The sequence below is a fragment of the Ptychodera flava genome, chromosome 8, assembly GCF_041260155.1.
Source record: "Ptychodera flava strain L36383 chromosome 8, AS_Pfla_20210202, whole genome shotgun sequence".
NCBI lineage: Eukaryota > Metazoa > Hemichordata > Enteropneusta > Ptychoderidae > Ptychodera > Ptychodera flava.
Window position 1 is genome coordinate 14,840,116 of NC_091935.1, and position 19,207 is coordinate 14,859,322.

Sequence of the window (19,207 nt, forward strand, 5' to 3'; positions counted from 1 at the left end):
GTATAGTGTCATTTCAGGTCTGTATTTCACATCTATGACATGAGAGTACAATTGATGGGCACAGTAATCGTTATTAAACTTTTCACATGCAACAGAAATAACCTAATCCAGTAATGTTAAATTATGAGACCTTGACCAATGACATGGCTCTGATCTGGAATACTTGCTCTATGAAAACTCCTAAACAAATGTGCAAATGGATGGAAGTGGCATTTGTGTGCCACATGGTATTATATTAATATGTCAGTGTACCCATTGCCTTGTAGCATGCATGCTTCACAACTCACATGCATCTATGGACTGAATTTACATGAAATTACTAATTTCTACCTTGATTTGGTAGATTTTAATATTTTTGCATTTTCCTGGCAGCTTAAATATTTTAAATTTTGATCCCTGGCTCGGAGAGGGAAAACACATTTGATTTTGCCAATGTGTACTGGGTAAGGTCTTGGTTTTAAAAACTCTACTTCTGCAACAACTAAATGTACCTATGATTTGCCACTACCAGTCATGTTTTAAATATAAGTGTGTATTAATCCAATATTTCCCAGTCATTTAAGTTTCATGATGGTGATACATCATGGTGATGTATCGTAGCCATCTTATCACAGTTTTTCCACCTAGCACTGTTTGGAAACACAGTTTAATCACAGCTGGTCTGGAAATCCAATATCTCAGTAGGTATACGCTACCATTAGTCAAGTGATGGACGAGACCAAAACAAGGCAGGTATGACTACCCATTGCACAGTGTATTACCCCTCAACACAGTCAGACCAATTACAGCTAGGCTTTATTTCCTCCATGAAAATTAAAATACAACTCTTGCCATGGAACAAAGTGTTAAAATAAAGTTTGAAAAAAATATTGATGATGTCATAACATCAGCTGGACAAATTTTACCCACGGATGAACAAAAACAACAGCAACACTGGATGAATATGAATACTTGATTATTCCTGAGTACAGTATGTATTGCATGTGAGTTGTCAATGTTTTGAAGTAAATGCACTTTTTTTTAATTGTTCTTTTGAGTGTATATTTATTGTGTATCTCTAGCATGAAATATATGATTGAAAAAACTTGGCGTTTATATTACCTACTACTTCTCCTGCATGAGGTAAACTTTCATTAGTTTGTCATCTGTGTTTGGTAAAATTCTATTATTTCCAAAGGAGTGGGTGGACTTACATTTATTATGTAGGGAAATGGAGTGAAAGGTTTGGTGTTACATTGATTCGCCCTTCTGCATTTGACTCCAGCTGTTGACACAAATGTCAGATTGGGAATGTGCCACAGATGAGAAAAATCCTTTTCTGGTATTTTTCTGTAAAGATTTCTATTTGTAGAGCAAATCCATCCATTGAATTGGGAAGTAATGACGTAGAGCCATGAAAAAGACGTGAATGGGTATCTATTCTTGTCCTAAAGCAACATTCCCAAAATTAACATATAATAAAACGCCAGTGTTAAGGTACAGACAAATAATACAGTTAATTTAGTTTTGCATCTGGTAAGTGGCTCCACTTCACTAGCCATTAGGTTTCATGTCACTGCCATTTTTCATTGAAATTCCTGAAAGTCAGAGAAAAAGCTAGACTTGTGTTTCCATTAGAGTGTAAATTGAATGCACTCAAGGGTGACCAAACCAAGCATAAAAAGAGATAGCTTGTCATCAGTTTTGACATCAATCACAATGTACAGGTGATGTGCTCATCAAACTTTGTCTAGTCAGAAAATTGCTGATAATTAACATCACTATTTCCAGAACTTAACCTTAACCTTCCCCTCCCCCATAAAGACAGATTTGGTTTAACCTTATTTCTCTCATGGAGTGGTCCGACCAATGAATATAAATTTAGGGGTGGGGAGTGAAACATTTATAGGGAAAGAGCATAAGGTTCCAGTGATTAATAGTTTCACAAACACAGTGAATTCTGTACGGGCAATTTGAACTGTCTGACTAGTGGGAATTAGAATTTACAGTGAATACTGTTAATCCATTTCTCCTCCAATGGAATTCAGAGACGTTTCACAGCCCTACAGTTTTTACATGAGATCTGTGTAGGGTTCCCACTCTCAATTTCAATGGACCACTGTCAGTTTTAGGATCCATGGTACAGTAGAGCAACCTGAGAAAAATTGTCCACAGAACACACATAAAATATGACTCAGATTAGAAAGTGTAACTCTCTATTGCCCTCACAGATCTCACATGCCCATCCTTCAAACACACACACCACTTTGAACTGCACTTTAACAGGTCTAAAAGTACTGCCATTAAAGGGTCTATTGATATGCAAATCTGCATCATTGTTCACTATTCATCTGATTCATATACCAGCTTCATATGTTGTATATGAAAACTATAAATAGCCATTTTCCTGTCACGATCAGCCAACAAAGTGTTTTCAGATGTGACGCAATTTATTTCTTCTTGTTGATTGAAGTGTAGTCACTCCCAATGATATATACGACATCCTATCATTATGAAACTGACTCTAATATCAAATCCATCATCTTGCAATTTTAAAGTCCTGCGATTCCACCCCGAGGATGAGGGGTGGATGGGAGTTACTCTTGCTATTTTCATATTGGGGTGTGCCGCCTGAGTTGAAAACATCTACCTATGTATATTTCAAAAATATAACCCATTGTTGTTAATTTGTTAGGGATTTCTTAGACAAATTTTGGGAATTTTCACCTTACATTCTGTTACATGTGAAGGTTTTCTTAAAGCAGAGAAATATCGACCAATGTTTTGCGGTTTTTTAAGATGAAAAATCGACCCATGTTTAGGGATTTTTTCATGAAAAAGTGACCCATTTGGGTGGCACATACCCCCTCCTCACCCCTTCACATTTGTATAGGCAGTCGCCCCGGGGATTCCACTCACTGCTAATTGCAATTTTTTCTGTTTTGTGCACTTAAGACTAACATAAAATGACCTGAGCCAATACTCGGTCAAATTGCATCGTTCTGGGCGTATGACATGAATGATGCTGAAGAAATAAAATACGGGACTGGATACCCAATTGTCTCAATTAGCTTGTTTTTCCTAGCTGAACCCGGACTTTTATATTTCAAGTGGAGTTAGAAAAACATTGTTAATTGCATGCAGTAGGTGTAGCTTGATCAGAGGTGTTGAAATGCATGACAGTTGTAGAACGTTACTGGAGGGGAAAATGGGCACGTACACATAATGGATCGGAGAAAATGTGTAGAATATCTGAGTGGCTAATTTTCAGTTTATTATACTTGAGAAACAGCCTGCAGTGGGTGAACTGAAAGAATAAATATCTGCGCATGAAACTGGCATGCCAATCTATCAATGCCACTGCAATTTTGTGGAATTTTCACACCAAGTTTCGTCATGGATCCCGAACGTCAAAATCGGAGTGTGCAATTTTGTTTTCAATCATTGGTTCTGTGTTCATAGCATTGAGTATTTGCCTTACCTTTTTATACCACCGTGTATCTGTAATGTGCCTGCTATACTGATTTTCATGGCCGGCACAAGATGGTTGTCGACTTCAATTGAGTCCTGCCTATGCCTACAGTAAATGAGGGATAAAAAAGTAAAATTTTATGTGAAGTAAAAAACTGACAGTGTATGTTGATAGCATGTTGTTGAACTCTATCATTTATTTAACAAATGAATGAAAATTTTGGGATGGCTGTGGGATAATTCTGGTGATACTTAGAGTTTCATGAATGGGTAACTGTGTTTGCAATATGCATAATATACTACTGACATGCAATGTTGTATAGCTAATTAAGTCATGGTAATTACAAAAGTACTGGTAAGTACTTTTGTATCAGTTACATATGAACGCACATACAAGGAGATACTATATCAGAAAAATGTCTGCAGAATATAGCCGTGGTATTTCCACCAATATGTAACCGACAGATAATTCTTCCTGTTTACTTCCTTGCTTTGTTTCATTTTTCCTGAGCATGATATGATACGATATCAATCTACGGGAAATCTTTGTAAACCTCTAAGAGTTTTTCCCGTACTGGAGAAATACAATATTATGATTCGTAAGAGGGCAGAAAAAGATTACGTTTGATCATGTAATCAGCATGAAGGGTAATGAGAACTGACAATTGTACAGTATCTGTATATTTACAAATAATGAAACCTTTGGCTTTCCACTGATTATTAAAAAAAGCCATCTTTAATAGAACTGAAGGTCTCTCTCCAAAGGCAACGTATTGGCTGACCTTGTAATTCTACTCTATAGCAAATTTTAATATCTAATGTGGATCCTTGTCATTGATGTATACGTACATGTACTATTCAAGGAAGGTACATAACCTGATCACTATTTGTGGTCTGTAAATTCCCAAGAGTGGTCTGTAAATTCCCAAGAGTTGTGTGTGAAATTATATGTCTGAGAACATTATCGAATCATTTCCAAATTATCTATCGGTAGCTTTTGCAATTTATCAAAGAATGCATTCTATTACCTCTGACAGGTTTTATGATATCATTTGACAAACATGGCCAAGATTACTCTTTGATAATACAACATTGTCATCTTCAATATGAAGACACTTCTGTGAGACAAAATTAAGCAAACAAATTTTGGGTTTCTTGTGCAAACATGTTAACGTTTACTCTTAATTCACAATAAAACCTTTCATAAACCTGTTTGGATAAGCAGATAAATGTTATTATTAATTTTATGGTATGTTTATCATACGGTATTCAACAGTTTATGGCAAGCAAAGTACAGATGCAGCTTGAGATACAATCAGAGAAAGACTTGTTCAATATTTGTTTATATTTTCTTTACAAACCTGTGATGTTTCTGTGCATAGAGGCTTCCACTTCCTTCATGGTCAATTTTGTAAAACAAGAGATGCCCTCCAGAAGTCTGGAAAAAGAAATATAAACAACAGAATATTATGTTATATTGCAGTATACACTATGCATACATTATGATGTGTGCAGAATATATGCATATATGAAACTGAAAGTTTAATATTCAACTTAAAGCAGAATTTTTACATCAGACTTTGATAGTTTCTACACTGTAATTGAACATTTGACTCGAAATTGAACAATTTCATTAAAACACTTAAATCCACAAATACTGCAATTTTTCACATGTTTTGCAATTCTGAGATGTTTCAATTTTCTCTATTGTGCGACGAATGCAAAATATTCCAATATGTCTGCAATATCAAATCACACTTATTATTTGTAACTTGACAAGCACGATACCATGTCTATCACTTCTATCCTTGCCTATAGAGACAAAATCTGTTTGGCTTTCTTGTTTGTGGAGGGACTGTGCTGTTAATTACAAGACAGTAGTATAACCCTTATCCTGCCAAGTTCATATGACACCATCAGGTCAAGTTGGTTAAAACTACAAAATGTAGTCAGACAAATATTACATTATTAACAAAGACCTCAGCATTTGGAAGGCCGAAAATACCAAGATACTGTAAACATGGATTTTTACTGACTGAATCTGGTCTGACATACATGTACCACGCTAAGTGGGTGAAAATAAATATGGTTTTGGCTCAATACAGTACCATGTTTTACTGACTAAATGAGTAAATCTGCTACGACATACTATGCCATATGGCTGAAGATATGTATGGTTTTTGTTCAATACCAGAATTCGCTGACTTGGGAGATGGGGAAGTGATAGGCCTTGCACGATAAAGCTTGTAAATTAAATGAAACACTGTTGAAGAGTTGACGAACTTGACATGTTTGATACATTGCTTCCTTGATGTTTTTGCCACACTTATAAAGAAATTTGACAAACTCGAAGGGCAGGTGTACACATACATGTATATTTTTGTGCGTGTTTGTGAGTACTTTGTACAGCGTCCTAGTTTTATTGCTTTTTAACGGCAGTTAGTGCCTGAATTTTCTAATTTTTGTAACTGCACAGAAAAGAACTACAGGTACACACCATAGATCAAAACATTCTTCACCAAAGCTAAGAGTATTCTCATACATTTTCAAGATGTCACGGCTAAGCTACAAACATCATTTAGCAATGGGTATAAAAAAACACAGACATCATTGGATTCTTGTGAAAGGTTAGGCGAACTGTATCACCCCATCAGGCTCTGATTACAACCCACTTTTCTCCCTGCTGGAGTTGGAACACACCCAGGGTCCTGGGGCTGGATTCTTATGAAAAGGCTCACTATTCCACCATGAGATTTGATTCATGGATAGTTACCCAGGCCTGGTGGATATTTACTGACAGCACCTAGCTTACTCTAACCCTATCCCTAACCTGAAAGCACTGTATTTCCAACTGATTGATTGGAAATGTCCATGTGATTAATGTCTGGGGTAACCTTCCTGATATTCTGATAAGCAGGATTTGGCTGACATCCCCCTGGGTTAGGAAAAAAATCTTCAGCTGCTAAATGTTTCAAATGGAGAGCTAGGGTCTGATTCTGGAAAATGGAGTTGAAAGGCAAATACAGTTTTGCGTAAACAACCCACAGCACTTTTTCATCTGCTGTCCTTGACGAGACAGATCATTCTATAACCTTTCCAGAAGCACATATACTGCCCAGCGTAGGAAAAGAAGTGATTATGCCGGAGTGTGTATCACAGAAAAGATCAACATTGGCTTTGTTCAGTGCCTGACTTCCCGCCCCTGTTAATCCAACATGGAAGTAGGTCTAGTGAAAACTCAATCAGTTTGTAGGAAAAAAAACACCATGGTTACATGTCAGAAAGCTCGGAAAGACTACTGTAGCTCAATAGAAGAGAGACATACCAAGGGGGATGTTTCCATGACAACTATGGTTATATGAATGGGATTTTCATGAGATTAAAAGAAAGTGACACATACAGTAAAACAGCCAATCCTTTCATGAACAAAAATAACTTATGAGAAAGTTGACAAAGAGTGCTGCATCATTATAGCAAAATGACCTTGCAGTTAGTCAAAACACACCTAACATAAATATTTAATTTCATGCAATTAAAATTACGTTGTAGACTTAAGAAATAGAATGTAACACTGTGATGGAACGTACCAAAGTGTACATTGTCAACAGTATGCATCATATTAGCCTAGATTCCTTTTCCGTCCGCTTGCCTCCGTACCTCTGTCCCCACGGAGGCAAGCGGACGGAAAAGGAATCTAGGCTAGCATCATATAAATATGGCTACAGTAAATGAAACACACAATATACAATCCATAAGTTTTCTCTCTCCCCTCCCTAAAAAAAACAACAACAAAAACCAAAATCCCAACACAATAATAGTACATTAATTACTCTTTAGTTGTAATATGCCTCCATAATGGGGGATGCACATTAATTAATATTCCCCAGCTTAATTTTTATGAGAGATAGAAAAATACTGTTATTCTGTTTTTTTCCTTTTGATAGTTTTCATGTACATAAATATTTTAGTGTCCCCAAATGTCTGTATCTTCATGAGCCATGTGTGCTACTTTATATACAGTGTGCACATGATTAAAATACTGTATATGCATTGCTCTAATCTCATTTTGAGCATATTCTGCTGAAATCACGACACAAACTGAGTTTGTTATATTATCATATTGAACATGGTTTCACTTCTACTTGGGTATCTTGAGCTGATTACCTTCCCTACACGCTGACTCATTTACCAACAGTAAGTTTCACCTTTTCATATTCACTTTTAAAGCCCAATAAAATTTCTCCAGTTAGAGCTAAGATGTACAATACAAAAGCCGTTGCAACCTACTGTAGCTCAGGCTTGCTGATTTTTTCCCACCTTTTCTCATGATGTTGGTAATACTCAGTTTTGATGTCAAGCCTCTGAAATACCTAACAATCATTTAGGTTCGATGTTAGAATTACTGCTGCTAGAGTGCTGGCTTTAACTATTTTATTAAACTATCCTTCAAAGGTAAAACTGAAAGCAATCGGAGGCTTTGATGTTAGTGAATGTACGTATGCATGATAGCTGGTGGAAAAATGTGAAATTTGAAAAAAAAAAACTTCAGGGCAGACTTTTACCAATGATGGAATCAACACTTGTTAAGAGGTAAAAAACTAACGAGGTGCACTTTCTCCATAAATTTTGCCAATAAAAGATATTACATATTTACACAGGCTTGGGGGTAAAAATCTCCTGCACAATATCGATCCTTTTTCACTTATGTCGACATCTGCATGCAATTGATTGTATATGACAGATACCGCGCTTAACTCTTTGGGTGCTGGAATTTTCCCTCAAAAAGTTTGGTGCAACATTTTATCACTTTTATGAATTTTTCAGTAATTTTTTGACAATTTTGGACCAAACAGGTTTCACATTTCATCGACTACAGTTTTTCATCAAAATTTTGGCAAACATCTGAAAAAATTCGACTGGGGTACATTTTATAAAGGCGGCAAAAAATTGGCTTTGGCGCTTATAGGGTTAAGTTAGATGTGTCCAAAGTAATTTGAGGACACTCAGACGGTCAAAAATCTTATCTTTCAAATATTATTTTAAATAAAGAGCTTTTCCTGGATGTGTTTATACAAGAATTAATGAAAGATGGCTTTATGTACAGATGCCACATTATTTTAAACATGAATGTACCCCAAGGGGCTTGTACAGGTACTACAAACATAAGTGTCATCTTTGCTCAATAGGGCAAAAATTGAGTTATGATTGATCATATATTTATTGTAGGGAGTACAACTATAAATCAGACATTTACCCTGCATACAGTAAGTAGTGACATGCATTTGCTTGACAACAGAATTTAACGTGACTTGATGAATTGGCTGCCCAGGTTTGATGTTTCACAGATTAAAATTTCAAGGACTATGCACTGTAATCCTTACGGACAGTGAAAGTGCATGTACACAAATATAAAAAAAATTCATGAATTATTCATGATTAATTATGATGTTACTAAAGCAAGAATTCAAAGAATCTGACATTGAACAAATTGTCTTATATAATAAACACCAAACGGATCAAAATGCATAAAAACATCACATAATCTAATATATGACTGCAAAGCTCCTAAAGATATATGTACTTGTAATACATGAAGTATCACAAACATGTACACGTCGTACTGTGCAACATATGGCACATCTCAGACCTCATGAAAAGCCCGGGTCTTCATCCTTTTTGTGATATCAATCATAGCTTGTCTGAGGGTGTCTTTCATGTTGAATACATAAAAACTTATCAAACTGCACAATATGGAATAGTAATATTATTAACCTTTCACCACCATGGTTTGGCCCAAACCCATTGTTATCAATGGTAAGTGTGGACCTGTTTACAGGGAATTGGGGGGTGAACAGGTTAATGTGGGCCAAGTATTCTCCAGTCCTGCCCACCATGCCATAGATGTATTCATTCATGTACATGTACATGTACCCATAGTTTTTCTCGAGTTAAATCGTTGCCCATTCTTTCTAATCGCCACAAAAAAATTAACCCAAAGAACGATGTGTAGTGTAAACTTTCTCTGTGTATGGAAAGCAGCGATAACATTTATCAAAGAATGAATGTTGCATGGTATGCCCTTAGACTAATGGACTGGTTGAGGTGAACAGCCCATTATGAACTCTCTGTTTCACAGAAGAGTTTGGAACCCCATATTGGACCAGACATTCAGACATTGTATTAAACTGGTAAACATGTCATACGGTAAATGTACATGTATTGAAAGTCGGCCACTATCTGAAGATAACCCCACCATATTAACAGTGGAAAGTGACTCACTAAGACTAGGTGTATCACCTACACCTGTATGCATGCATGAATGTCAAATTATTACATGTGGTATATCATCAGTACAGACTTTTCTCAATTCACATACTCACTGTACCTGAACATTTATTGTCTTTTAGATATGGACTAGACAAAGTTATAAAAAGATGTTCTCTTTATAATCTATATCTCAAAATCTTGATGACAGAGGTTGCAAGGTACAGTCTTCTGGACCTCATCCTATTGTGTTGCTGTTGCTAAGTAACGTAATGGTGACAGTTACACAGTTGGATCTTGGTAGCATGTTGGAATCAATTTCCATCTTTATTTTCATTTTCACAATGCCTGCACCGGGAAGCTTGTCCTGTACTGTACTGTATCCTTATCACTACAGTCTCTTGATTGTCAAGTTCATTGATAAGTTTACACATGTACTTTTTGGTCCGTCCTCCACCATGACTTGAAAAGGACCTACTCTAAGACACGTTCGAGGTGCTTTTTTTAAAAGTCAGCAGTATCACTACAAGAGTTTGATGATCTTCTGAAATAGTACAGTAACACCCACTGGTACATGTATACTCTGTACTTTTGCACAGCTTCTGGCTTAGAGCACTTGCAATGTCGGCAGATCGTGAGAAACCATGACAACATAGACATCTGTGGCATACTGATGTGTACTGAACAATATAAAATTTGACAGAACCTGCAGCCATGATGGATTATGTCTCGATACTTTCACATAAATTTCACTTCAGATCTCTGATGATCCCCTCCAATGCGGCTTATGCCTGCTGGGCAGATTTCTAGCACATTTTACATGTACCGTTAGGTATCAACTGACAAGTGAAGATGACATTCACATGCAAATCCTCCAAGAAACTCTGCCCTGATCAGATAACATTTGCGTGTGATGACCATCCTTCCTGCAAAAAACTTGATTACTAGTTTTCAAGGATGTGATTGAGTCATTTGTTATTTAGTATGCAACTCCAGGCTAGGATTTTCTGGCGCTAACAAATCATTCAGTTATTATGTGATATAATTTTGGCTGATACCATCATTGAACATGATGTGGAAGAATAGCAAAGCAAAAAAGGTACAGGTAGAGGCTGGCCCATTTTTATAAACAAAAGAGCTCAATCTCTATGACAGCCAGCATGTACACTACAAGGTGATGAGATACAACGGGCATCACAGCGCCCCATGGCAGGATGTTCCTTAGACTTGATTCAATTCTCTAGATGTTTTTGCTGACCTTTTCTTTAAGCTAGTAAGCCTATTATATAGAACCCTGGCTCTAGAAGAGAGCCCTTTATGGAAATCCCTGGCTCTGAAAAGAATGCTTTCGTGCCAGTTTGTCATCAGAAAGAAATCAAGAAATATACATGAAGTCTGCAACATAACCTGGGGACTGTAAAACGTGACTAACTTCTATACCTGCTGTTATTGGCTGGTATGCTGTTGGCAAAATTATGCGTCATGTGAGCCAATTTAGACTGCAAACGTGCAGTGATTGTGTCATTTACTATATACTGTTTATACTGTACTGCCAGGTTACGTTACTGAGACATTTGCTGTACTGTATGTGTACTGATGTGTCTGGAAATTTATGCATGTATGCTGTGATATGCACATACATATCTGGTGATGTAATTAAAGGAGCAAAAGTTTTTCTCCATCATTCTTGATAAGCAGTATACACTCACGGAGGAAGAGACAAATTTGTGCCCATTTGATTAGATTGCTCATACAGCCATGTGTGCTATTTCATACTAAGAAAGGTTTCATTTTCAAAAAAGAACCGACAGAGCAACTTACGGTGACTGCTAAAGCTGTAGAATCTGGTTTCCATTCCGCAACTTGATTTTTCCCCAGTACAATAACAGAATCATCTGAACGCCTGTAACTCACAACATGTACGCAGGGCTGAAAAAGAACAGATGTTTATAGTGTTAAATTCTTTCACATTAACTGTCCTGATTACTGGAACAAGAGTAAAGTTTTACTGTGAACTGAATAAAAAAGATGGTAGAAATGGCAAACCAGTCATATACAGCCATTATGTTTTATTACTGTCGTCTCAAAGCTCTATGGAAGCTTTCAATAAGGTCAGAAGTAAAAAAATAAACTCTCTTCTCTTCATGAAACTCTGACTATACAATTTGCAGGCAAAGAACTTGTCAAAACAGTGTACATGTATGCTTCACTCGCTGGAAAATTTGATATAAGGCTTTGCATTAGAACATCTTGAGAAAATTTGAACAGATTCAAGATTTGACTAGATTTATAACAAAGCAGAATTATTTCGGACCGAAATTGGAAAAGATTTTGAACAAATTCTGCTTGAACAAGCTAAGTGTCTGTATAATGGTGTTCAAATGTATTTACTGCTAGTACATCACAGCACCATCTCCATCATGCAGCATACAGTAGATCTGAGTGGTTCAATTTGACAAAAACACTGATCCCTTGATGCTGACATTGCAGAATTTCTATGCCAGTCTGACTACTCTACACATACATGTAATTCAATGCCAGATCACACTAATCACCAAACCCTGAAAGCCAGATACTGTACATGTACATGCACATGCACAGTGCACATGTCTATCCCTGTGAGCTTGTTATTGTCATCTCAGATGTCACATGTATGCCAGCTGGTGACCGGATGTCACATGTCTCAACAGCCTGACTGAACAGACAACAAAGATATTGATTGCTCTTTGCTGATCCTACGTATATATACTATTTATTAATTAATTACAACTCTTTTCCTCATGAATCTTTGAACAACCTGTGTGTCTTCTACAGTGAAGTTTAATTACCACTTTAAACGCCAAAGTCAATTTTTGTCACCGTTATAAAAATTTTAAAAATTTAAAAATTTAAAACATTCACTTGCCAAAATTTCATAAAAAACTGTAGCAAATAAAATATCATGTCTATTTAGTCTAAAATTATCCAAAAAATTACAGAAAAATTTACAAACAAGCGACCTAGCGGCCGATATAGCTCCGCTGTATTTATGTACAGAATAACTATTTTTGACACATGTTGATGAAGAAGGTGGAAATCTTGATAACTCAATGCAGTGGCCAGAAAACAGTGGCTAAAATAAGCTGCAAAAATACAAAATTGAAGATTTCATCATACTTTGAATATATCACATCCGATCATCCCTAAGAACATGTCAACCAAAGCTATCTGATGAGTAGTTTTTTGAGAATAAAATATTCTGACCAAAAATGGCAACAATTGCCCCCAAAAATAAAAATTGCAGATTTCATCATAATTTCAAATATCACACTTAGTTCATATATAGAAACCTGTATACCAAATTTCAAAGCTGTTAGACCAGTACTTTTTGAGAACACATTTTTTGACCAAAAATGGGAAAAATTGCCCAAAAAATTCAAAATTGCAGATGTCATCATTATTTCTATAAATATCATTTAGTTCATCTAAGGAAACCTGTATACCAAATTTCAAAGCTATCAGATGAGTAGTTTTGGAAATACACATTTTTTGACCAAAAATGGCAAAAATTGCCCAAAAAATACAAAATTACAGATTTCATCAGAAATTCAATATATATTACTTAGCTTATCTGTAGAAACCTGTATACCAAATTTCTAAGCTATCAGACCAGTACTTTTTGAGAAACACATTTTTTGACCAAAAATGGCAAAAATTGCCCCAAAATTACAAAATTGCAGATTTCATCATAATTTCAATAAATATCATTTAGTTCATCTGTAGAAACCTCTATACCAAATTTCAAAGCTATCAGATGAGTAGTTTTGGAAATACACATTTTTTGACCAAAACTGGCAAAAATTGCCCCAAAAATACAAAATTACAGATTTCATCAGAAATTCAATATAAATTACTTAGTTCATCTATAGAAACCTGTATACCAAATTTCAAATCTATCAGACCAGTACTTTTTTGAGAAATACATTTTTTGACCAAAAATGGCAAAAATTGCCTTAAAAATGCAAATTTGCATATTTCTGCACAATTTGAACAAATCTGAAATAGATCATCCCTAGGGACATATGTACCAAATATAAAAGCTATCTGACCAGTAGTTTTGAAGAAGAAGATTTTTAAAGATTTTTTACCAAAAATGACAAAAATTGCCTTAAAAATACAAATATGCAAATTTCACCACCATTTGAACAAATCTGATTTAAGTCACCCTAAGCAAACTGCATATCAAATTTCAAAGCAATTGGACAAGCGGTTTCAGAGAAGAAGATTTTTTTACCAAAAACACCAAAAAATGCCCCAAAAATACAAATATGCAAATTTCACCATGATTTGAACAAACTGAAGTGAGGTCATCCCAAGTGAACTGCATATAAAATTTCAAAGCAATTGGACTTGTGGTTTCAGAGGAGAAGGCAATTGTTGACGGACGACGACGGACGACGACGACGGACGACGGACGACGACGGATAATCAACCTATTTGATAAGCTCCGCGTCGCTGACAGCGGAGCTAAAAACTGGTTGAATGTTGTACTAAAATTCTGGTTGGAAAAAATTACGGCATTCAAAGGGTTAAGCCCAACACTTTAAAATTGAATAAAACACTTTAGTGTCCTGTGAAAAAAATGCACTTTCCTACCACACACAGCATCTAGGAATAAATTTATGAGAACTATTTCCACACTATTAATGAATTTTTTTATTAAAGCAAATTCATAAATGATGCAAATCAGGTATAATACAGCCATAACATGTCGAGTTTTGTGCATCAATATTCTGTCGCAATGCACATGCAAGTTGATTATTTCATGCCCCAACTCCAATATATAAAATGTTTCACACTCCGTTTTCTATGGAAGGTTGTTGATTAGGGAGTATATTAGTCTGTATCTAGCCTATTTTCAAATTCAAAGCAACAGAGCATAGTTTGGAGTTTTCAACCAGGGTTAGGTAATTGGACAAGAAGTACTGAACATGATGCATGCACTATGGATTGCACACCAGTGGGAATACCATCTCTATACTATATTATTATAATTAGCCTCATTAATCTCTCGCTCGATAACTAGTGTTAAATACTGAAACATTTTGTCATTGTTTAATTTACTGAAACAAACAATCACACTGATTCCCGTCTCCTAGTGTAAGTATTTCAATTGCCTGATAGTATATAGTCTACTTGTTTTCTTTACTGAGTGAGACCTTTTTCGTCTGCCCTTGAGCATGAACAAGATTTCTGCAACAACTATAAACATCTAATTTCTGAAATAAGCTGATTAAGTACATGTAGCAACCTGCTGATGATATTTAGAATATTTGTCGTCGAAGGTTATAATATTTGTTCTATAATCAATGTAGTGTTAGTTACCATTCACAGTTACTTTAATAGTTTCTGAATTACAAACAATCTTTTTGTGACCTGTGCAGTTAAATCCCATGGTTGAAAAGAGTCTCTTTTTTCTGCATGAAATATTCAAATCAACCTATTTCACAAGCAACAAGATCAGGTTATCCACTTATAATGGTCAAAACCAATGCATTGTGGATGTAATGTATACAGTTTAGCTTGAAAGCAAATATTGTTCAGATCCAAATTTGTAGTAATGGACAATAATAGACATCTCAAGAAATGACTTTAGATGGACAAATTCCATGCATGCATACTGATAGCCATGTATGTATACCCATTGCCATGCATGTATACCCATGGCCATGCATGTGTACCCATAGCCATCATGCATGTATACCATTTTTCCTGCCAGACAGTAATAACTGTATCACTTCCCCATCAGCCAAGTCAGCAAAAAGTGGTATTGAGCCAAAACATGACGTATTTTCACCCACTTGGCTCGGTATGTTATAGCATCTTTTGTCCAAAAAAATCAACTTTACAGTATTATGTTTTCAACAGCCTTCAAATGTACAGTATTACGTTAAAATACATCATATGGAATACGTTGTGTTTCATTAATTTTAACCATCTTGACCTGGTGGTGAAATGTGGACTTGGCAGGAAAAGGGATACACATGGCTATGCATGTATACCGGTAGCATGTATGTACACCCATAGCCATGCATGTATACCTATGACTATGCATGTACCCACAGCAATGCACGTATATCGATAGCCAAATTTTTGTTCTCCACAGGTACTATAACATATTGTCTAGTACTGTACATGTGTATGTCAGCAATTGTCTGCTCTGGAAATTGTGACAAGCGACATCTGTGACCAGCTGAGCTCATCAGCTTCCACATATACAATTTTGCCTTTCACTAATTTGAATGTACAAGTAATGGTGGACATCTATATTCATTGTATTGTACGTCCCCATGGAGAATTTCATGGCTACATGATGGGTCAGTTCAGGGTACTGTGTGTCTGAAAGACTTCCACTGTATACAATGTCGAAAAAACAATATTTTTAAAGAAATTGTTGTCTCTTGAAAGTACATGCATGACATTCCAGACAAAGTTTTGTGCTGTCTTTCATTAGGCACCTCAATGAGATTGGAAATTTAAATGAATGTTGCTGGTAATTGAGATTGTACTTGGTGACTGGGGAAAACTCTGACCTTGTTGGCGGCGATGATACGCCTCAATACCTCACAGGAATATTACCACTCTGCTTCAATATAACAAATAAACACACAGTTCAAAGAGCTTATTCCCATATGGAAAAGCTCTGCCAGAACTGACAGATTTCCCAAAGGTTTGTGTTCTGTTTGTCCGACTCCAGCAAGATATTACCGATAGAAAGTGCAAAATATCAGTTGAGTTTAATATATTGCCACTTTACTTTATGAAATCTGAACACACACAAAGGTACATGTAGATACCCTACAGTCCATTCAGGAAATGGAAAGATCATGATCAAGGATACCCAGGTTGGATTGTCTGGTATTACTCCAGAACCAGGACTTTTTCCTTTTTTGTCCAAATATTAACACATAAATGTACTGTTAAAAAAAAAAAGGTGTAAGTTTTTGCTATCTTTGTAATTGTACTTTTTTGGCCACTATAGCTTCATATATTTTGTCACCAAATGCCTGTTGAGGTTGGTGATGAGGTTTCAGCAATGGATTATAAATTTATTCATAAATTGACTAAAACAGTGCATGGGTTGTGCACTGGTCTTCAAAACATTTGAAATGTCAATACAAGAACTTTGTAAATTGTGTCTCCAAATGTGGGTTTATTCCGCATAATGATTTTCATAATTTTTCACTACATTTACTTGGTATTGCAATTTTACACAAACAGTGGAATGTACTCCATTCCTGTATCCAACACTACAGATGAAAATCTTTGCATCATTCATTCTTTAATAATGAATTCTAAATATTTATATTTCCACAAACAAGAACTGAGGTCCCTCCCTACCCTGTCAATGGAAAGAGAAATAAATGAGGAGATAGCTCTGTCTGGAGCAATACATGTGTTATCTATCCATAGAACAGCCCCTGTCTGGTGCATACATGTGTATCTATCCATAGAACTAACAATGATTACTGGCACATTGACACACATTCTAAAACCCAGTATACTTGCTGCAGTAATTTCCGTTTCAACAATGTTAAGTGAAATTCCTTGTACTATTTGTAAGCCCTATGTCTGGCATGTGACAGAAACAAACTCTGGGGGTAGGGAGTCACCAGTGGGGTGAAAACAGTAACACCAGTATTGCAGTGGAGGAAATCTGACATTTCCAAGAAATAAATGAAAATACAAAACCAGCTTATTTTCAGGGATCTGCTAATTTTCACACATTGAACGAAACAGACTTGCTCCATCCTTTTTAGGTAGCACTGACGATATTTGTATCTTTCACAAACTCTAGACTAATCCCAAACTGAATGAATATACCTACAACATTCTATCACATGCAGTCGGAGTCCTAACAGTACACCAAATACATTGATCAGTATCACTAACAGGCTTCAAAATGTGAACACACAGTTATAAATATGCATAATGTAACATAAACAATTCACAATTACCAACATTAACAACTCATCAAAAAATTATTCTTGCAATGATGTGCATACCTATTAAGGATGCACAAATATTTCAAAAGACGTTATTGACTATGCATAATGTAACATTAACAATTCACAATTATAAACATTAACAACTCATCAAAAAATTATTCTTGCAATGATGTGCATACCTATTAAGGATGCACAAATATTTCAAAAGACGTTATTGACTGAAGTTAACCATATTTCTCAAGGGTATATTACGAGTTAACTTTACTCTTGGAAAAACATGAGCAAGTACCTATGCTTGGGCCCATTCAGGACTTCACAATTTTAAATCCAGAGCAGAAACCACACAGGAAGTTTCTCAAAGGATTTCCAGACTGCCACTTGAATAACAAACTCAGAGGAAGGCAAGCTAATAGCAAATCCATTGTACTCAATGACCAGCCGCGACAAAGGTCACACAGTTGTGATTTAATCGACATCATTTGAATTCTAGACTTTAAAAGGATTGCCAAGGCAGTTTGCATTGGTGTTTTTCACTTTCTGTACGCGCTGATACTGGCGGATGATTTTTGATCAATAGTCCATACAGTATGACGTTTAACTCACTCTCGCTTTTCATTTCGATAAATGTACACAAGAATTTAATTAGTAAGTCTGCGTTATTAAATATGACAGACCCTAGTTATTATGTGAGTCTGAAACTGCTTTCAGTGAAAAAAAAAAATGTTACTGAGAATATTCTGACAAGTCAGATAATTCCTGCAAAAATGAGACGACGGTTGAAAGAAAAACACAAAAGTGACACTGTGTGACAGACGACATAGTAGTGGCAGATGACGTATTTACATTCGCACCGACGTGGTATCGGTACTTATCGCCAGCTGATTGCTGCTATTGTCTAACAGACGATTAATGCTGGGACGATGCACTGATTTGACACTGTTGTGTACACGACGCATTCGGTTCACACATCCTACTTGTAAAACGACGAAAATAAATCTGTCAGTAATCATACTGGAAAAGTAAAAGTAATAAAGACGGAACGAGACAAACACAAGGGATAAAAAGCCGGATAACTACGTCTATTTTCCGGCGTACGAGGTCCAATCCGTACCTTGCAGAACCAAACGTACACCGCTTGCGAGGTCAAAACGGCGAATAAGGTCTTATCCCTGTTGGCGACAACGAACTGAAGCACGTCCTCCTCTTCAGAGGGTAGCGATAATAGTTTGGGCCATCCAACGGGGAAATACATGGTGACAAAATGATGGAAATTCCGAGAGAGCGTAAAGACAAATAGAAGTCAAGACGACTTCACGCCGCCATCTTGGATTTGAGTGTCAAGTCAGGTGACAGGAGGAATTTACAAACTAGAGTCTGATTGGTTGACTAAATAAAATGTTGAATTTTAGGGAACACCTGTTTATCCCGAAAGAAAACTGTGAGAGAGACAAATATGTGAAATTTTTATACTTTACATATGATAAAGTTCTAAGAATGCGAGGATC

At 36.1% G+C, this 19,207-nt stretch overlaps 1 protein-coding gene across 5 annotated transcripts in view; it reads right to left on the reverse strand.

The window, feature by feature from the left end:
• LOC139138580 (guanine nucleotide exchange factor subunit RIC1-like) overlaps positions 1-19,052 on the reverse strand; it is a 58,200-nt gene extending 39,148 nt beyond the window's left edge. For all 5 annotated transcript variants that reach the window (XM_070707013.1, XM_070707012.1, XM_070707011.1 and 2 more), the window contains exons 1-4: positions 18,814-19,052; positions 11,536-11,643; positions 4,812-4,888; positions 3,461-3,556 (exon numbers count right to left, since the gene is read on the reverse strand). In XM_070707013.1, coding sequence (XP_070563114.1) covers positions 3,461-3,556; positions 4,812-4,888; positions 11,536-11,643; positions 18,814-18,954 — 422 coding nt within the window. In that variant the 5' untranslated portion in view covers positions 18,955-19,052. The remainder of the gene's footprint in view (positions 1-3,460; positions 3,557-4,811; positions 4,889-11,535; positions 11,644-18,813) is intronic.
• Positions 19,053-19,207: the final 155 nt, after the last annotated feature.